The sequence below is a fragment of the Mchenga conophoros genome, linkage group LG1 (genome assembly GCF_057382185.1).
Source record: "Mchenga conophoros isolate Kocher_MC1m ecotype Shallow Benthic linkage group LG1, M_conophoros_male_GT1.1, whole genome shotgun sequence".
Lineage (NCBI taxonomy): Eukaryota > Metazoa > Chordata > Actinopteri > Cichliformes > Cichlidae > Mchenga > Mchenga conophoros.
This window is the reverse complement of record NC_140526.1, coordinates 33,520,690-33,541,004: the sequence shown is the minus strand read 5'-3', so window position 1 is coordinate 33,541,004 and position 20,315 is coordinate 33,520,690. Positions and strand designations below refer to the sequence as shown.

Below are 20,315 nucleotides of genomic sequence, written 5' to 3'. Positions count from 1 at the left end.
GAAATCTGAGCGAAGGACGAATTTCCTACCCTCAAACAAGTCCAACTCATTTCAGAACGGTAATAGGTGAGAAAGAAATTCTTGAATTGTGAGCGTCAGGGGTGTCTGAAGATATTCGGGGACAAGCCTCATGTCTTAAAGTCGCTTCGTTAAGGAGATATGACGATTCGAATATGCCTCTCATTACAGAAATCCAGCGATGATTTTGAACAAGCTCTCCATTGACTTTATATGGAGAGTTTTGAGACCTTGTGTTGGTCTGAGGAGATTTGCAAAAATTCTATAAATCCCACAACAATGATAGTGACATTTTCTGAAAGCCAGCAAAAATACCTACGTTTTGATGTATAATTTGTGGAAGTTGAGTGAAAATTGAGCAAGTAGCAAGAAGTTGTTCGGACATGAAGTGAAAATTGCAAAACCTTCAGTGACACACTGGAAGCCAAGAGCATAGCAACCATAACAACGCATGTATTTTGTGAAAAATCACAATTTTGCAACTCAAAACTTTAAGAGGCATAAAAGTAAAACAGTAGAAGATTTGAAAAAGCTGAATCATACCTGAATAGCCCAATAATTTGTGAACATTTTAAAATTTGAATGGTTGTTCTAGGTGAAAATATGAGGAAGTAGTTAAGTTTCAAAAACAAGCAAATTTTAGCAGAATTGCAGAAGTTTCCCATTCATTTCAATGGGACAAATTAAAGGAAAAAAGCTTAATATTTTAAAAAGTATAATAGTTAAAAATAGCAAAAATCGTAGCAGGAAAGAGCAAAAATAGCAGAATAGTTTAAAATTTGAACGGTGAAAATCGGCTGAAAATTGTGGAAGTAGTTTAACGGCGAAAAGTGTACGGAAGCAACTAGAACTAGAAAAATTTGCATTTCCTGCGAAAATGCAGTGTGGATGCTTAAAGCTGAAGCTGTATGCAAAAAGTAGCTGAAAAAGCTGAAAAGTTGCAGAAATTGTAAAAACTTTGCAGAAGCAAAGGAACTTTGCTAAAATGGAATAACTTAGCAGAACTGCAATCACTTAGAGGAAACTGTAAAGCTGAAGCTGTCTGCTGAAAATAGTTGAAAATAGCTGAAGAAGCTGAAGAAATCAAAGTCAGTGTTTAAAAAGTTGTTGAAATTTTAATAACTTTGCAGAAGAACATCAAGTTAGCAAAAATGTAATAACTTAGCAGAAATGCAATAACTTAGAAGAAACATAACAATTCAGCAGAAATGTTGTAGTTTACCAGAAGCTACAACTTAGCAGAAATGTAATAATTTATTAAAAAATTAATAACTTGGCAGAAATATTACAACTTACCAGAACTGCTATAATTTTGCAGAAATGTAATTATTAGGAAAAAAAATGTATACAGATAACAGCTGAAAACGATGACGTAACCTCAAAGTTACTTGTTTAACTGTGAAAAATGACCAGAAACATTAGAAAAGAAAGAAAACCAATTCAATTCAATTTATATAGCAACAAATCACAACAAAAGTCGCCTTTAGGCGCTTCATAGATACAGAGAAAAACCCAACAATCATATGACATATGACCCCCTATGAGCAAGCACTTTGGCGACAGTGGGAAGGAAAAACTCCCTTTTAACAGGAAGAAACCTCCAGCAGAACCAGGCTCAGGGAGGGGCGGCCATCTGCTGCGACCGGTTGGGGTGAGAGAAGGAAGACAGGAATACCAGCCAGCAGATAAACTGATGTGAAACAAAACCAAGGTAAAATTGCAGAATTTACACAGTTGGTGAAAGGTAAAAATGGCAACAAAAAACCCCCAAACAAACAAACAAAAAAAACAAACAAACAACATTTAGTTAATAAGTGCACAAGATGATTCGATGATAAATATGGACAAAATACTGTCAAAATGAAGTCCACATTGTGATATATTTCAGGTGTGGAGAGTCACAGAGCTAAACAATCGATGTGCATATTTAAAGAATCAAATAAAGAACATTGTTGTGGAATAAATTACAGTGAATAATAATCACTGCCCTGCGTTAGAGAGTGACTTATGATGATGTATTAATTGGCTTAACTTTACCTCTAACAGCTTTTCACATAGTGCTGTGACCAGGGTGAAATCCATCATAAAGTAACTGTAAACAGTAGAACCATTAGCATGAATGTTATGGTTCTACTCTGATCAAAACTCAAGTCAGCTGTGTGACCTGATATAAAATGATAAAGAGGAACACATATAAATGACCTTTATGAACTTTTCAAAATGACTTTATATGTCTGACCCATTATCTATATATATTAGAGCAGATGTGGAAAACCACTGTTAGACCTACTCTATACTAACACAAACACAGTCAAAAATTCATTGCTAGTGTGACATGTGGTCCTTTTTGCCTTTGACCAATGATATGCTGGTTACTTGGACCAGTTTAGTATTTGCTGTCACAGAGGAATGTTAACCATAAATCCAAAAGACAAAACTGAAAAAATATGTTAATTGCAAACATGTTTTTGCTTAGTAAGAGGATTGAAATTACATGGAAACTGTCACCTTAAAGCCTCATTGTAAATATCATCACAAACAGATGTTTTCCACACGGTTAACAAAGCTCCACCACATCCAATCACTGCATATAAATCTAAAAGAAAACAACAACAAATAAAATGTAATTAACACAAGTGAAGTCTAAGGAGCTTGCAAAGAAAAGCGTCTGGACTTCTTTGAGTTCCTTGAAGACGTTTCACCTCTCATCCGAGAAGCTTCTTCAGTTCTAAGGGTCAATGGTGGAGAGTCCCAGATTTAAACCCAGTGGGAGTTTCCCCCCAAAGAGGGACAAAGAACCCCCTGATGATCCTCTACCTAATCACATGAGCCAAGGTGTGAAAGTGGGTGTGGGTCCCAATCAGCCAGGGTTTCGGGTGAGCTCATTGTGAAACCTGGCCCCACCCTATCATGTGATTTCCCGAGGTCAGGAAATCACCCACGCCCACTCCCAGGATGTGAGTGGACGTTACGGTGTCTGGGGAGCGAACTCAAAACTGGATTATAGATGCCAGACAGTTGGTGTCGTAAACCACCGCCTCTGTTTAAAGATGGTCGCTCACAGTGGACGTAAATGGCTTCTTTCACTCCTCCATCTGTCCAAAATGTGAACATTGGCATCCTCAAAGACTGACCTTTGTCCTTTAGATGCAGATGAACTGCTGAGTCTTGTCCCGTGGAGGTGGCTCTTCTATGTTGTGCCATGTGCTTGTGAAGTGGCTGTTTGGTCTCTCCGATGTAGAAGTCTGGGCATTCCTCGCTGCACTGTACAGCGTACACCACATTGTTAAGTTTGTGTTTAGGAGTTTTGTCTTTCAGGTGAACCAGTTTCTGTCTGAGTGTGTTACTGGGTCTGAAGTACACTGGGATGTCGTATTTGGAGAAAACTCTCCTGAGTTTTTCTGATACACCGGCTACATAGGGGATGACAACATTGTTGTGTCTGTCTTTCTTATCCTCCCTCGCTGGTGTCTGATGTTCTTTTCTGTGAAGCTGGAATGCAGCCACACTGGACGAGCTTATTCTAAAAAATACAGAAAAAGGAACATTTTAGTTGTGTTAAGGCCTAAAAACTACAAATAAGTTATACAATGAACAATATTGAAATACCTTATAGGTGCTGCAGGCCATATAACCAGAATCCAGAGCAATCTCACACTCACATGATGGTGAGGAAAGACATGAGCTCTGCAGTGAGGTTTGAATGTCTCAGTTGGAACACTGAAGAACTCAGAAGACAGCAATACCTGCACAGAGAGACAGAGTAGAAAAAGCATAGATTTGTAATCCATAATGTGAATTAAAACTCAAAAAGTGTCAACAAGTATAATCATTTGAGTGTGGAATTATTTATGCAATAAACAGGATTTAAATTAATTAATTGAATTAAAAACCACTGACATTTTTTTTTATCAAAGATAAAGAATCATACCGCTCTCTGCTCTGAGGATCACTGAGCATCTCTGACAGGAAATACAGTTTCCTCAGTATGAGTCATCATTGATGGTCTCAGAGGTGTGTAGTGTGGCAGCATGATGATGGTCTCCAGATCAGGCAGGAGGTCAGGTGATGGGTGTGTCATCTTCTCCATTGAAGACACACTGGTATGGCAGTTCATAACACAGCAGTCTCCTTGTGGCATGTAGTTATCTGTGCAGTCCAGCACTGATGGATCAGGTTTGGCTCAGCAGTTCATGAAGATGGTGTCTGAAAAAATATATCTAACAAAACACGTGCTTATAACACCACCCACCCAGCTCAGCCCCCAAGTGTCTATATAATGCTGGTATGGGGTGTCGGTTACTAAGTCTAATTAGTGCATCAGAAAGCGGGGGCTACACCTAAAGCCCACACTTTTTGATGTCTTTGTTTATTAGCAGCTTTTTCCAGCTGCTCAGAGAATTCTGACTTGGCCTTTATCCACCCAAACCCAAACCCACCCGGATAAAGGCCAAGTCAAACTCACACACCATACCAGCATTACATAGACACTTGGGGGCTGATCTGGGTGGGTGGTGTTAAACTGTAGTCGGGAACTTTCAGAAAACTATCCATTTACTTCTAAATCAGTTTTTATACATATTCTGTAAGCTGTACTAATGTTTTTCTCTACATAATGTATCATTATAGACATCTCTGGTAGCCTAAAGATAGTTTATAACTTTTGACATTTTTTTACCTGTAAAACATGATAAGCAAAAACTCATTCATCACAAAAACTTTTGATTCTACAAAAGCTACTATAATCAAGAAAATATAATTGTCTGTATTTATTCATGTGACCCATAATAAATACCTGCATTTATGTGGGATTTATTTATTTACTATTTCATATTTTCAAGCCCTTGGAGGGGAAGATCTCGTTTGTTGAGCTACATACGTCACAGTAAAAAGATTTAGTCATTTAAAACATGAGAATAAAAGAAATGATGTTGGTTTAATAAATGTTGCAGCACATTTCAGATCAGAGGTGCATGATAGCAGATGTTCTCTGCTCTGCATGAAGTTCAGCAATGATTTGGTGAAATGATTAATAACATTGCAATAAGAAAGGGTCTTCTTACAGACAGAGTAGGGAAGACAATTTTTTCAATGAAAAATATTTTTCATGCTCTACAATCAGTAAACTCTGTAACAAACATGATCTGTAATTGTTTCAAAACTCACCAGACGACTTCATGATTGGCTCGAGGACAGGACACAAAACACAGGGTTGTGGTAACTGTAATATGATCTCAGAACACCTGAATATAGACATTTCTGTGGCTGAGAAATAAAAATGAGGTCAAGCAGGGTGTTCTTGTCTGTAGTGCCAGAAGTGATCAGCTGTGAATACCCTCTCGACTGAAACTGCTCCAGAATCTGTTTTCTTCCACTCTGCAACTGGTTCTCATTAAAATCTCCACACACAATTATTGGGTGACAGTCCATTATTTCAAGTGAATCTAAAAGACTTACCAGGTTTTGCATGAATGGTGTCAAACTGTAGTCAGGGGGTCTGTACACAACAGCAATGAGTGCAGGGAATGGAGCCTGAACCTTCAATACTAAAAACTCAAGATCAGTGACATTATGCAGATACTGTTTTACCTGAACCTGAAAATGATTCCTCAAATACACAACAACTCCCCCACCACTTCTGCTGGCCATGTGAGGAAAGTTTGTGTAGGACACATGTCTGTTGCGTTTGAACATGGTGTAGCCATCCAAATGAAGACTGTCTGCAACAAAGGAGCCTTGAAGGTGAGACTCAGTGAGACACAAAACATCTGCTAAACACATTTCATGATGACTCTTGATGTCACTGATGTGAGATGGCAAACCCTCCGTATTGTGATGGATCAGTGTAAGAGTGTCAAGTCTGCTGGCTGTTTCTCTGACCTGAAGAAGAGGCATCATTTCCTCAACACTGGCTTGTCTCATGGTTTGGAGCGCTGCAGTTACCTCGGGATTGGCATAAATCTTTTTCTCATCCAAGTCCTGCAAATAGAGTCCACTGAGAGATGTCACCCTGCTGAGAGCAACGTAAGCCATACCTGGTTCAAAAATGTTCTTCATTGAAACTACAGCTGTCTGTGTTGTAAGACCCTGAGTTTTGTGAATTGTGCAAGCGAATGCTAGCTTTACAGGAAACTGTCTGCGTACTGCTCCTTTAAACTTCAGACTCTCCTCTGCTCTCTCAATGTAAACCAGATCATCAGAAGCTGCATTAGCACTGCGGTTGTGTCTCATAGGCTGCCGGTTGTCCATCCTGAGCCCCAGTTTAATTATGTGTCCATCATTTTCAGATCTCACCACCTTTACCAGTATACCAAAAGCACCGTTGACCAAACCGTTTAGTGTGTCCAAGTTTCTGGTCAGCATGACTCGAGCTCCTTCAGCAACATTCAGAGTGTCAGGTAAATCATTTCTCCCACCTGTAAATGGTTTGTCTCTTCGTTCCATTCTGCCTGTACATTTATCCTTCTGGAAATCGTCTGCATTGATGATTATGATGTTTGAATGAAGCTTCTTCAGGGTATCTGTGTTGTGGGATTCCACATTCTTGTTGGTGGCATAAATGTGTAAGACCTCAGTTGGACATTCTTCTGGTGCAGTCACAGCCTGTGACAACAAATCTCTGTCGCACTGAGAAAGCTCATCTGTCTTTTCTTTGACTCTAATCCTGTTCAGCATCTCTGCAAAGGCCACATCATCTTTCTGACGCATGATCTCGGTTAGAGTGATCATCTGAAAATGTTCCTGCCATAGGTCAATCTGTTCTGGATCGTAAACACAGAGAGGTTTAGACTGTCGCACTGGTGGCAGCTGGTAAAAATCTCCAACAGCTAAAACTGACATTCCACCAAAAGGTCTCTGAGTGCCTTTGATTTGTTTCAGTCTTGCATCCACATAAGCAAAAAGGGGTTTTGAAACCATTGAAATCTCATCAATAACAATAATTTCAGCATTCATCAGCTCAGATCTGACTTCATCCAGTTGGTTACCAAGTCCTTGAATGGGTGGTTTCAGACTCCTGGGTAGTTTCAGTAGAGAATGTAATGTAGAGCCATTGATAGAAAAAGCTGCTGTACCGGTAAATGAAGTCAGTAAAACAGTTGGATTTGATATGTCAGCTTCTTCTGCATTAGCAGGCAGTCTGCTCAGGATCTTTGATGCTTCAGAATGAATACACTTAATCAGATGTGACTTTCCAGTTCCTGCACCACCGTTGATATAGAAGAAAAATGGATCTGGGTTCAAACCACAAACTCGCTGAATACACCAGTCTCTTATGGCATAGAACACGCAGGCCTGCTTCTGGTTCAGATTCTGATACATTACACGTACCACGGCTGGATCTACTGCAGGTTGTTCTCTGATGGCTCTGATCTCTGTTACAGCATCAGACTGACGACTGTAGTCGGGGACATTCTCCTGTTCGTTCTCATCATCAGAATGTCTCTCAGGAAGATTCTCATCACATTGCAGCCTCACAACTTCAGATTCAGGAGCAAGATTACACCATTCATCAATCACAACATCCCTATTTTGTTCAAACTCTTCCAGTGCACTCTCAATATCCTCAGAGTTCTTCTCATACTTGTCTTTATTTCTTTTCACAACCCTTTTCACAGACTCACTGTGGTCTGAACATGGAAGTCGTACAAAACCTGAGTTGTAGAAGGACTGATAGGTTTGGAACCCTTGTGGTTTCAGTTCCTGCTCTGATCTGTGTGGAAGGTAAAGTCTCAACAGTCGACCATAATATTGCTCAGGATCTTTTTCCTGTGAACAGTGGTAATATCTGATTATAGCTGGTTTATCATTCTTTCGCCTTTGTACAAATCCAAGCTGGTTTAGAAGAGGAAGCACATCTTTTCCTTCATTTGGACCACTCACCAACCTGCACAAGGCAGCAAAATCAGCCAGTGACATTTCCTCATATTCTGGGGTCTCAGGTCTGCATTTGTATTTATCACTCAAACTTGTCATCCAAATATTACAACTGTCGTGTGTTGTGCTTTCCAGGAAGCTCATGGGCCGACTCATTTTTACTGGGTTATCATCTGTTGGTACAAATACAACACTGCGGGAACATTTTTTCATTTTTAGGCCACAGACTCGAGTCACACACTCCTGTGCGCTGATTTCTCTCTTTTTTGAGTAAGCCTGCATCACAGCTCTCATTTCATCACACTCATTGACGGTGTTCTTATCAGAGTTGTCAATAACTGTCTTCAGGTATTCAGAGAGGCCAGATTCTTTCTTTGTTATATATTTACAGAGGTATTCTATACATGAATAGGCATTCAAAATGAATGAGACATCTAAATTAGAGTTCCAGGCTTCAAGCAGGTGTGGGTTGTAATTGTTGATCCAACACTCATTTGGGTCACGTTTCAGAATCAGAGCTGTTTTCTTGTTTATGTCTTGGAGGCATTGTTCATACTCATTCATTGTCAAGTTGCATCGTGACAGAATCTGCTCTATGGTGAGGGAAGCAGCTTCAGGTTCCTTCAGCAGGTTCAACAAAGGTCTGAGTTTGGCTTTTGCAGCTTCAGTGTCTGAATCCTCATCCTGTCTCACAATCATTGTTCTTGTGGCTGGTGGTTTGGGAAACCCAAATCTACAACCAGAGTTCACACTCTTAAAGCATGTCTTTGTGTGGTTTTTGCTGTGCTTTTGTAGCTCAGTGACTTTTTTGTGCAGTTCAGGTTGTTTTTCTGGATCAGGGAGTTGAGCTGAGATGTATCTGTCAACAAAGTCACAGACAGTTTGGTCGTCATCCACATCTGCTTCTACCTTTTCTCGAATCCACAGCAACATGTGTATATGTGGACTACCTCTGTGCTGGAACTCAACTCTGTAAAAGTAATCAATGATCTCACCAAGGGGCTGTGCAGGAGAAAAAAGCAAATCTCTGAACAAAGCCTCAACACGTTTATCAAACATTCGCATGGTGGTTACTGGATTTGATCTTAGAATTTCACACTTTTCTGACCAGTCCAGGGCTTCAAAATCAACCTCTTCACCTTGCTGTCTCTTTATTGCTTGAATCACTTCAGGCCATCTCATCTCAGCAGCAGAGAAAGTGACAAAGAACTGAGGTGTTCCTATTTGGCGAACCATGCTGAATAGATCTCTGGTAGTTTTCTGCCAGTAAGCTGGAGTTCCTCTGAGTGGCTGCATAAATCTGATTGCATCTTTATTTCTTACCAGCTTCTCTACTTCTGTCTTACTTTGTAACATTCCTGATGTGATTTTGCGTCCATCTTTGGTCATAGTTTTACCTTTCCTTAGCTGTATTGTCATGCTGGAATTAGCCAAGTGTATTTCAGTGACAAACTGTGAGAAAAACAGGTAATTTGTGTCTTTAGCAAATCTTGCATCAATGTTGAAAAGCCTTGACTTGAAGTAAGCACTTGGTGTGAGTTTAAGACGTCTCTTTTCATCCAGTGTATTCTGACCAGTAGGAAACTGCACAGGAAATGCCATGGCTTCCAAATGAGGAGTTCTGAAGAAGCTAACAGGATTGTTTCTTTCTGCAGGAGCCACACAATATGTGTTATCAGTGAAACAGAGAATCTCTTCTGAAATGTCTACAGGCTGCAGACAACTTTCTAGAGCAAAACCTCCATTGTTCAAATCACTTTCTGGTTCATCTGGATTTTGTTCCTCTGGTTGTTCATCACAGGATTGCATATTAATAGCTTGTTCACTTTCAGACTCACTTTCGCACAAAAGGGCATCTTTTTCATAGTTGTCAATTTCCATTAAATCTGCTTCATTATAATCATCACTTGCCATGCTGGCTTCATCACTGCTGTCATCATCAGGTAACGTTGGATCACAAAGCAATGCATCATCTCTGATAATAATATCTGTGTACTGTGGATGAATTTGTTTCAGTTTACGCAGAGCTTGAATGAGTTTAGACCAGGTGACAGTCTGGAACAGCTGATGGCCTTTGTAGCACAGTCGTCTTTTCAGCTTTATCCTCATGATCTGTGATTGGCTTCTGATCCTCGGTAAAGAGTCAACTGTTTGTTGGACCTCAGATGGTACACACACCACATTACCACGTATGAGTCTCTGTCTCCCCTTTGGAAGAGGAATAATCTTAGCAAATGGTATGCATTTGGCAATCAGATGTCTCTCCAGAATGTTGAGATCACAAAGTTCAGCTGGAATATCCTGCAGTTCTAAACCATTAACAGCAGCAAGCCTGGGCATGCATCCACTTTTGAGGGAACTGTGACATGTGTGACAGATATACTCTTTTTTTCTCTCAACAGGAAAGCTGCAGTGATCATGACATGCTTCATCACACACATGAACAAATTTACCAGTTAGGCACTGATGAGCTACAGTCTGGTGTTTTGAGTAATTTTCTCTTTTGCAGATTTTCACCTGATTAGGAAAAGAAGCTTTTAGACAAACAGTACAAACATAAGATGGTGCTGACTTAATGTTTGATCTGAAACGAGATATGGCCTCATTCATTAAAGTGTTCTCTGGATGACACTGTAAACTCTCAGCTGGTCGATGCATCTGGCGATATTTCCGTTTTATATTCATTGCACATCTGATATTATGCATCTGTCTGAAAGAAAAACCGTTCCAATATTTTACTCTCATTCGTTCTCTCATATTGTCCTTGTGTTGTTGCTGAAATTGTTTTTCTTCTCCATACCGCTTTGTCATATAAGATCGTTTTTTCTGTTTAAAATCTTCGCTTTTTTTATATAGGTTATATACATATGACCTCATGTAAGCTTTATGTTTCTCTCTGAATCCAGCACAAGTTCTGTATATTCTTCTTATACGCTCTTTCTGCTTTTCTCTGAATATGGGAGACTCTCTATATGTTCTTGTTACACGTTCCTTCTGCTTTTCTCTGAATATGGGAGACTCTCTATATGTTCTTGTTACACGTTCCTTCTGCTTTTCTCTGAATATGGGAGACTCTCTATATGTTCTTGTTACACGTTCCTTCTGCTTTTCTCTGAATATGGGAGACTCTCTATATGTTCTTGTTACACGTTCCTTCTGCTTTTCTCTGAATAGGGGATTGTCTTTATATGTCCTTATGACACATTCTCTTTTTCTCTCTCTAATTTTAGCACTTTCCCTATACATCTTTCTAAAATGTTCTCTCTGTTTCTCCTTATAGGTAGCATTTAATTTATACAATTCATTTTTGTACATGCTCTTTTTCTGTCTGTGATCAGGATCATTACACTTCTTAGTTGAGTTTTTTTTCTTTGTCTTGAAGCTTTCATCAAACCTGTACATCTGCCTTTCTTTCGTCTTCTGATTTTCCTTTCTCTGTGGTAGCTTTTGTTGGGTCAATAATCTTCTCCTCATTTTTTGCCTTTCATGTTTACTATATTTCAGCAGTTTATCTGAGAGTTCCTCTGTTATCTTAGTTGAACTGGAGGCACTGTTTGAATCATTCTGAGGAACAGAATCTGATGTTACCTGAGTGTCTCTTACAGAAGATGCAGAGGTTTCTATTTCTAAATAATCAGAAGGACGATTGTTCAGCTCAGCAGCTGGCTCATTTGAATAATCCACTCTGGATGACATCACTTCAGTAGCTAAAGTGTCGGCCACAGTGTTCTGTGTCTGCTCAGTGGACTTTGGAGTTTCAAATTCAGGTTCATTTAAAGCTGGTGCTGGAACAGTTGTAGCTGTTTGTCTGTTTTCATCAGCATCTCTTTGGTCAGCAGCGTTTTCACTGTGAAACTCGATGGGCTGTAGCTCATAAGTGCAGCTTGGTGCGATGCTGAACATTCTGTACAAACGTTTGATCCTGTCAATCATGTCATTAAGACGTGTGAACTTCAACATAACTGCAGTTCCACCACTTGCACTTAGCGACAATGGCATACCAGTAGACTTACGTGGGTGAGGGTCAAAATATGCATATTCACCTGAAGTCAGCCTGCTAACAGCGATGACTGTTCCTCCCATGACTAGCAAAGCGTAGCGAACGTCTGAAGCCAAACACTGTAGTCCCTGTTCAAGGCTCGGAAAGTGATCTGTACCATCAAATGTGCCGTAATGAGCAAACTGAGACATGTCGACTTGATACTCGTGTCTGCGGCTGGTAACAACTGAAGGAAGTTCATCGCAGGCTAGAAACACACTGTTCACAAACCTCAGTCTGGCATCTGAATAGACTGCATGGCCTTTGTCCAACACACGGTTTAGATCTGCTCTGGTAATAAATTCATCCTCGTGTAAGAATGACAGGAAAACCAAACTGTTAGCCATGCATTGCTGATTCCGGTACTTTCCATACCTAGGAGCGGCCTGGCTTCGGGAAGCACAGACGCTACTCACTCGTGGACTTTCACTGTTTGTAACCTGTACATGAGACTGTCCTGGAGCTTGTCCATCATGCTGTGTTTGTACAGTTAGCTGGGGTTTAGTCTGGATTACCTGCATAACTTCAGGCTCTGGGACAGACACTGAGGGAACACTTCTTTTTACCACATCTGCATAAGACACTGTGGCTGTCTGAACACTGCTCTGCACTTCTGTGCTGGGAAAAGCTGAAACACAAACCTTTACCTGCTCACTGCTCTGAGAAACATTCACCTGTTCTTTCTGCTTTTGCCATCTAAGCTTCAAGGACTGCGACCTTTGACTTTTTCTTGGCATTTTGCTGAAGTACAATCTGGAGCTTATATGTGGTTATACACAAATATAAACAAAACTGAACCTTGAAACACAGAAAAACTTATAACTCCTTAAGTTACTGTTAAATCTGAGAAATGTACTATTATACTATAAAATGTTTTTATGAATATATGAATAGATGTTAAAAAGCTGATTTGTACTCCAAACTCAAAATAAAGGAAATTCAAAGTTCTCTGGAAACAATTTGGTCCGTTTTATTGTACCTCTTTTAGAAACGGGGTTTCTTCAGCTGGATGTTCTGCAGCAGTCAGGAAACAGGAAGTCTGGGTCCTCAGGCACTTCTCGATGACAATACTGACTGAATACTTACACTGAGTGACAAAATGGGTTAGTCCTTAAATAATAATACTATAAACTTGCAGTCAAATGTTATAGCCAATGAAACAGACTAACAGACTGGATCTGATTTATTATTTATCTGAATGTATGTATTACAAAATAACCAGATTATCTTATTACAAATAAACTTATAAAAAGGTGATATTTTATACAATTGATCAAAGTAAGCCAAACTAGCAGTCCAAACTAAAGTCTAATGCAAAATTAAAATGACAAATGTAGGGCTGTGTAAGTAGTTTCTACTATAAGTTCTACTGTACTGTAATTCTACTACTGTATATTCAACTTGTAATTTAAAGCAAAATGACTGAATGTGAGAGAGCTTAATGACAGGAAAGAAAGAGCAGTGAGAGCAGAGATCTCTCAGAATTCTGTAACAGATAGATCAAGTTCTGGTAACTTGGATTTCTGAAAATTGGATTCTGAAAGGATTCTCAAAACTTGGATTCTCAAATTAGATAGAGCAGTAGAGATAGAGGGATACAAGATGGAATGGCTTTCAAATTAGATAGAGCGGTAGGGATAGAGGGATACAAGATAGAATGGCTTTCAAATTAGATAGAGCAGTAGGGATAGAGGGATACAAGATAGAATGGCTTTCAAATTAGATAGAGCAGTAGGGATAGAGGGATACAAGATAGAATGGCTTTCAAATTAGATAGAGCAGTAGGGATAGAGGGATACAAGATAGAATGGCTTTCAAATTAGATAGAGCAGTAGGGATAGAGGGATACAAGATAGAATGGCTTTCAAATTAGATAGAGTTGGGAGAGTGATAGGATAGACAGAATTGCTTATAATGATAGAGAGAGAGAGAGGATCTTCTGCAGCAGGTCACCTGTAAGACACAAAAGGCATGGAATTAGTCATATTTCCAACATGCTTGGATTTACCATATTCTTCAGACTATATGGCACACCTAAAATCCTGTCATTATCTCAAAAACATACAATGTGCCTAGCGTATCGATTCTGGTTATGCTTACTGACCTCAAACGGGATTTCTGTGGTACACAGCGCTCAAAATTCTGTCAAATATTTTAGTAAGACTTCGTAAGCTACAAAGCTGCGCTGCTTGATGTATTGTCAGAGCATTATGGCTACCATAGTCAGGACCCTCGCAGAGTAATTCGTACGGTGCTTCAACATAACATTATGGTGTGTGTACAAGGACCTGGCACGTGCTAAGAGACATGCTTAAGAAGCAGATTTCAAACTGATCAACCCATGAAGAGTTTGATGGATTTGTGGATGAGGAATGAACTGAAAAAGTGAGTGTATTGTTCTGTATTTTATGTGTTACAACTGAACAGTGTTGAGAGTTGTTTGTGAATGACTTGAATAAAGTTTGACTTATCTGACTGTTTGTTTGGCTTAATCTGCCTTAAAAACAGGCTTGTTTATTGACATTATGCCTTATAATCTCAAAAATACAATACATGTAGGGCTTTAAATACTAAAGACTTCTACAGTAAATTATTGGACTGAACAGAATGACAATGTTTAACAAATGATGGTGGAACTGTTATAAGGACATTTTTACATTCTATTAAAACAATAAACGAAGTCTATAAACTCAAACTAAGACGTGCTGCTACAGTAACTTACTGTAAATATTAAATGGTCCAACAAAACCAACACACTGAGGTTACAGCACAGTTTCAGGTCACTCTGTATGAATTTTGGCAAAATGAGAAATTTGGAGACAGCTAGTTTCTACATATTTCAGTCACATTTGGGGCATGTTTGATGCACAGCAATAAGCACTACACTAAATCTATAATAAACTTATCATAGCTGATATAAAGGCCTAATTAGCAAAATTTAGTATGATGATCATTTCTTTGTAGATCATTTCATGATAAAAAGAACAGAAGTGAGTGCTGTATCTGAGCTGTTGCATGTAAGATCTTTGCTGGACATTCCCACATTTCTTAAACAAACAAACAAACAAACAAACATGACTTTCAGACAGTTCATCTTTTGTAAATTAGGCCAGGATTATTTTCAAAAAACAGCCTTGATAAAAATATCAGGCCACTATAAAATGTCTTATGTTTTCATCCCACCTATACTTTGCAAGTCATTATGACAAATTACAAAAAGCAGTTTTTAGGCAGTGATTTAAGGGAAGAAGCTTTTGAAATCCACAATGCCCTACCACCAGTGGTCTCAAACTCTGGTCCTTAAGGCCTGGTGTCCAGAAACTTTTCTATGTGTCCCTGTTGCAACACACCTGAATAACATTAGTAGGTCATTAGCAAAACTCTACAGAACCTGACTGCATGCTGAGGTGGTAATTCAGGAATTTGATTCATGTTATAGCAGCTCATGAGTGAATGAACATGATGCAATGAAAGTACTTTTAGAAGTACATTTTTCCAAACACTTAAATTACTTACATTTGAGTAGTCTTAGGGGATGCCACTTCAGCACACAGTCAAATTCTATACTCTCACTAATGACCTACAAATGTTATTCAGGTGTTTTGTAACAGGGACACGTGGAAAAGCTTCAGGACACCGGCACTTGAAGAGTGGAGTTTGAGACCCCTGTCCTATGTGAATATTTAATTGTCCCTAAACTGCTAGTCGTGAGCTGCTCTAATGTGAAACAAACACATATAGTTCTGTAAAGGTTTACAAAGAGACTACTAAGGATCTGGAGACCTCAGAAAACAGAAACCCTCCCAGATGTTGTAGCTGAACATGCAAAAACAAGTTGCCTAATAATATCTCGATGATAACCAAGAGCTGTGCTGACTAACTGCACTAAACTGAATCATCTATAGTGAGAGAAAAACACCAGCATTAAAGTCAAACATGGTGCTGTTACTGTGATGTCCCAGAGTTCCTTTACTACTTCAGGACCTACATCAACTCATCAGGTCCTGGGCTTAAGTTTAATCACACTTAGGATCTGAAGCACACAAGCAAGTCCAATTGAATGAATGAAACAAAACACATGGTGTAAACTAATCAGTCTGGACTTTAATGAAATTAAGATTCTTGGCATGACTTGAAAACCCTATATTGGGCCTTAATTAAGACTTTTTTCTTTTCTTTTTTTGCCTGTCCTGTTTGGATCTAATTATGACAATTCTGAAATTATAGTGGACCAAAATCAACCAGTGATGTAAACCAGTCATTACCAGTTACTGTAAATGCTTGATGGTAATTGTTGCTATCAGGGCATCCACAGCTGGGTATTAGAGACCAACATGTTTTTACATTAGACCAGGTTGTTCTGGTTCAAAAATGAAATCATCACTTTAAAACTGCTTTTTGTATTTATCCAGGTCATCCTTGTTAGATGATTTGAAACATGTGAAAAAAGCATAAACAAAATAAATCTGCAAGGAAGAAAGACCTTTCTCAGCACTGTACCGCAGACAAAACCTTTACTTACCAGACTTGCGACGATCAGATCAGTATCCTAGAGAAAGGAAACAACACATCAGATCACTGTTTAATGACTTACACTGTTGAACCTCTTCGCACACAATCCAATTTACTGTGACATGAAATAACTAGTAAAATCCTCAATTTCTTCAAGCCTTTATGAACTCACTGTAGTCTAAAGAGGACAAACTTCAGTTACAGAGTCTCACATGGTGATAACATGTGTAATAAAGGCATGCATACTACAGAAGTGCAAAAAAGAGGCACCAATATTTGTTGGTACAGATTATGGCTTTTTAGCTCCATCATTTTCTATCACAAGACAGTGCTTAATAAAGTGTGAAAAAACCACAACTGTTAGAATCAACGGAAAACCTCATTAGGTTTTAGTTCTGATCTGAATATGTAAATCCTAAAATACATGTAAATTCTGACATGTTATAGTAACAACAGTGGCACACCATTTTTGCAATTACAAAAATTATAATAAAGAGTCCTTCCATTGTACCTGTTGGCAGGAATCTTTTTGTATTTTTCAATATTTCCCTTTTATATAAAATTTTAAACACATTGTATCAAGCAAATTATTAAGAAACTGATTTAAACTTATTGTATATAAATTACACACAGGCTTTAACATACACAACATTGCCTACTCACAACTCTGGTCCTCTGAGTTTTTTATTATTGCTTAAATGTTTAACCTACCACTTCTGTTCACTCAGGCAAAAATACTTCTATAGTGGTCTGACTTTAATGTAATACATAAGCAGAATATGAGTGAAGATATAAATCAACAACTGTGGTGCTCTGCTACGTAAATCCACAAACAAACGGAGAACACAAACAACTGTATAAAAACAGTTGTTTGTGTTCAAACATAAAAATCAGACACAAATGGCCTGTTAAACTTCAGGGACAGTCAGAGGTCATGTGTGGGGCCTTTGCTGCTACAAGGTATAAATTCTGACCATTTGATTTTGCCCATAAATAAATGGTAATGTCACAAAAACCAAACTACGTTAGGTAAGTTGCTAAACATGTTACACAGTGACAATGTCATATTACTGCAGTTACAATTGCTGCTTACTTACCAGCAAACGCAAAACCAAAGTTCTGTTTCACTCTGTAACAAGAGAACAAAAATACAGAATCAGACAACTAAAATCAGCATCAGAGTCAATACTGCATCACAATCTGTAGTGAAAAAAAAATCTGTTAAATTCTTTGTTTACAACAGCTTTACTATAAACACCCCATCTTCTCTTTCTGCACCTTATTAAAGATTTCTGTCTTTATTAAGGTGATGTGTCGTTTTATCCATCTGCAATAAGCCACAGAAATTCCTCATTAACGTAAAGCTCTAATACTTTGGTGCTATTACATAACACATCAGATACCACAAGCAAGGATTTGCTCGCACTGCACACTTGATCAAATGATAACATCACAGTTTCAAAGCATGCAACAATCACAAATAATACTTGATACTATAAATGCTTGATGGTAGTTCTTCGTATCAGGGCTTCCACAGCTGGGTATTAGAGACCAGCATGTTCTCACATTAGAACAGATAGCTCTGGTTTGGTTTTCTCTGCTTCATACGTGAAATCATCACTTTAAAATGCTTTTTTGTATTTATTCATATCATCCCTGTTAGATGATTTGAAACATGTGACAAAAAAGCATGAACAAAATAAATCTGCAAGGAAGAAAGACTTTTCCCAGCACTGTACCTCAGACAAAATGAACTCACTTTAGTCTAAAGAGGGCAACATTTAATTGCAGAGTCTCAAATGGCCTTAACATGTGTAATAAAAACAATAATTACTACAGAAATGCTTTGATAAGCCTTTAAAATTAAAATTAGACATAAATGGCCTATTAAACTTCAGGGACATTTTTAGGGACACTCAGAGATCTAGTGGGGGGGGGGGGGCTTTACTTCTTATAAATCCTAAATGTGTTTTTGCCCATGAGCAAATGGCAAGATATCACAGAAAGCCAAACTATCGTATATAAATTGCTAAACATGTTACACAATCCCAATTTCATATTGCTTCAGTTACAATCACTGTTTACTTACCAGCGAAGGCAAAACCAAGCTTCTAGTTCACTCTGTGTAACAAAAGACAAAGAGCAAAAATACAGGATCAGAAAACTCAAATCAGCATCAATACTGCATCACTCTCTGTTGTCAAAAAGATTCACTAAACTTCTTTGTTTACTACAGCTGGAATACAAACAACAACTCTCCTCTGTTTTCTTTGGTCTACCTCTCATTTAAGATTGCAATAACACTCATACATGAAAAACTGCACGGTGTATATTTTTAAGGCTTTAATATTTGAGGTGGTCTGCATTCAAATTCTACTTCCTAAAATATTACCAACTGCACATAGTATCATTAAATATGCTGTTATTTTAAAATAAATATCTATATACCATATTAATAATAATAATATACTGACATATTTTATTAATGTGAAGGTGGGCTGTTGTTTATTTCATTAATTTTCCACAAAGTGAGAATTTAAACTGTGCTGCAGATTTAGGTTGGCACAAACAAGCCTTGTTAAACAGTTCTTAAAAATTAAAGTCTACAAATTAGGAGTTCTTATTATTCTTGGGCTATGTCCACATGTACACAGGTACTTTTGAAAATGGACATTTTTCTATCCGTTTGCACCTTTCGTCCACACTTAAACGGCGTTTTCGGTCACTGAAAAACTAAAAACGCTTGCCAGGATATTTTTGAAAACTCCGTTTTTGCATTTATGTGTGGACAGGGACACGGAGAAAACGCAGCGCCTTTTTTGCCGTCACACTGTGCGCCACGTTATTGTTTCAGTGAAATGCATTTCTACAATAGGTTACTGTTAATTGTTCTCTCTGCAGTGTTTAAATGCTTACATATACACACACACAGTTACTGTCCCCCCACACATATGACCCTGTTCTGCTTTTATGCCCCATCTTTGTTTGCCATTTCCCACCGAGGCTTCTAGACTTCTGATTGGCCAACATTTCTACACGGTTAGGAATATATCGCCACCTGCTGCGTTGGTATGTTCCTAGCAGAGTTTTCCTTCATTTCTGCATTCATGTGTGGACGGGATTGTTTTTTAAAATGAAAACGTAAAGTCTCAGTTTTCAAAAATACCCGTGTATGTGGGGACATAGCCTATGTTTAATCCTCAGTTTCTCCCCCCCTCCTTTCTCTTAATTAATCCACAAGACCTGCACACACGCGACTCTTTTTCTCCCGTGTTCGGTCAGAGGCGGTAAAATGGCTCCTTTGATCTTGCCGACAGCTGACACTGAATCTAAGATGGCGGTTCGTTAAAAACTTTACAGCATAAAGAATGAGGCTGTTTTAACCAACTGATTTGTGAAGAGAACTAACTGCACCTTATGTAACAGACTGACAAACACGAACACACCAAATGTAATTAATAAAACAACACAATAACCGTGGTTTACCGTCAAATCTTCATTTCACACTGGGCTCATAAGAACGCTAGTCGTTAGCATTGGGTTGTTAGCTTTAGCTCATCAAACACTGCTTTTACATACAAAAATGACAACTTTTCACTAAAAAGCAACCATTGTGTTACTTTAACATGAGTTATACCTCGGCTGGCTTTATAAATCACTAACAAGAACTTGTTACATCGCGCAAACAGAGTATAGACATTTAGAAGAGGAGAGGACAAGCAGAGGAGCAGCACTCACCCAGAGCAGACTCAACGAAGTGTGCAGAAAGGCGGATGTCCGGCAGTCAGGTAAAAGATGAGGCGTTCACGGGTCATAGGAAATTCCAGTATTACACACAATGGGCATTGTAAACATAAAAAATGTAGGTGAT

The 20,315-nt window shown here is 38.6% G+C and overlaps 2 protein-coding genes across 6 annotated transcripts in view; both read right to left on the bottom strand.

The window, feature by feature from the left end:
- The window catches only part of mapk8ip1b (mitogen-activated protein kinase 8 interacting protein 1b), a 142,843-nt gene that overhangs the window by 74,528 nt on the left and 48,000 nt on the right, over positions 1-20,315 (bottom strand). The window lies entirely within an intron of this gene.
- LOC146583672 (uncharacterized) lies at positions 1,022-20,199 on the bottom strand. 5 transcript variants are annotated; one of them, XR_014892624.1, is made up of 7 exons: positions 20,183-20,199; positions 18,534-18,565; positions 17,542-17,573; positions 16,455-16,481; positions 12,912-13,885; positions 5,899-5,997; positions 5,701-5,738 (listed from the first exon to the last, which is right to left on the bottom strand). XR_014892624.1 is itself a non-coding variant. In XM_085275815.1 (3 exons), the coding sequence occupies exons 1-2, from the start codon at positions 12,667-12,669 to the stop codon at positions 5,628-5,630; spliced, it is 6,882 nt and encodes a 2,293-aa protein (XP_085131941.1). In that variant the 5' UTR covers positions 12,670-12,820; the 3' UTR covers positions 5,379-5,515; positions 5,608-5,627. The 5 variants fall into 5 exon arrangements, 3 of the variants coding, with proteins under 3 accessions (XP_085131941.1, XP_085131926.1, XP_085131934.1); XR_014892619.1 differs by lacking the exons at positions 12,912-13,885; positions 16,455-16,481; positions 17,542-17,573; positions 18,534-18,565; positions 20,183-20,199 and adding exons at positions 1,022-3,541; positions 3,628-3,764 and having other exon boundaries at positions 3,950-12,807; XM_085275815.1 differs by lacking the exons at positions 12,912-13,885; positions 16,455-16,481; positions 17,542-17,573; positions 18,534-18,565; positions 20,183-20,199 and adding an exon at positions 5,379-5,515 and having other exon boundaries at positions 5,608-5,738; positions 5,899-12,820.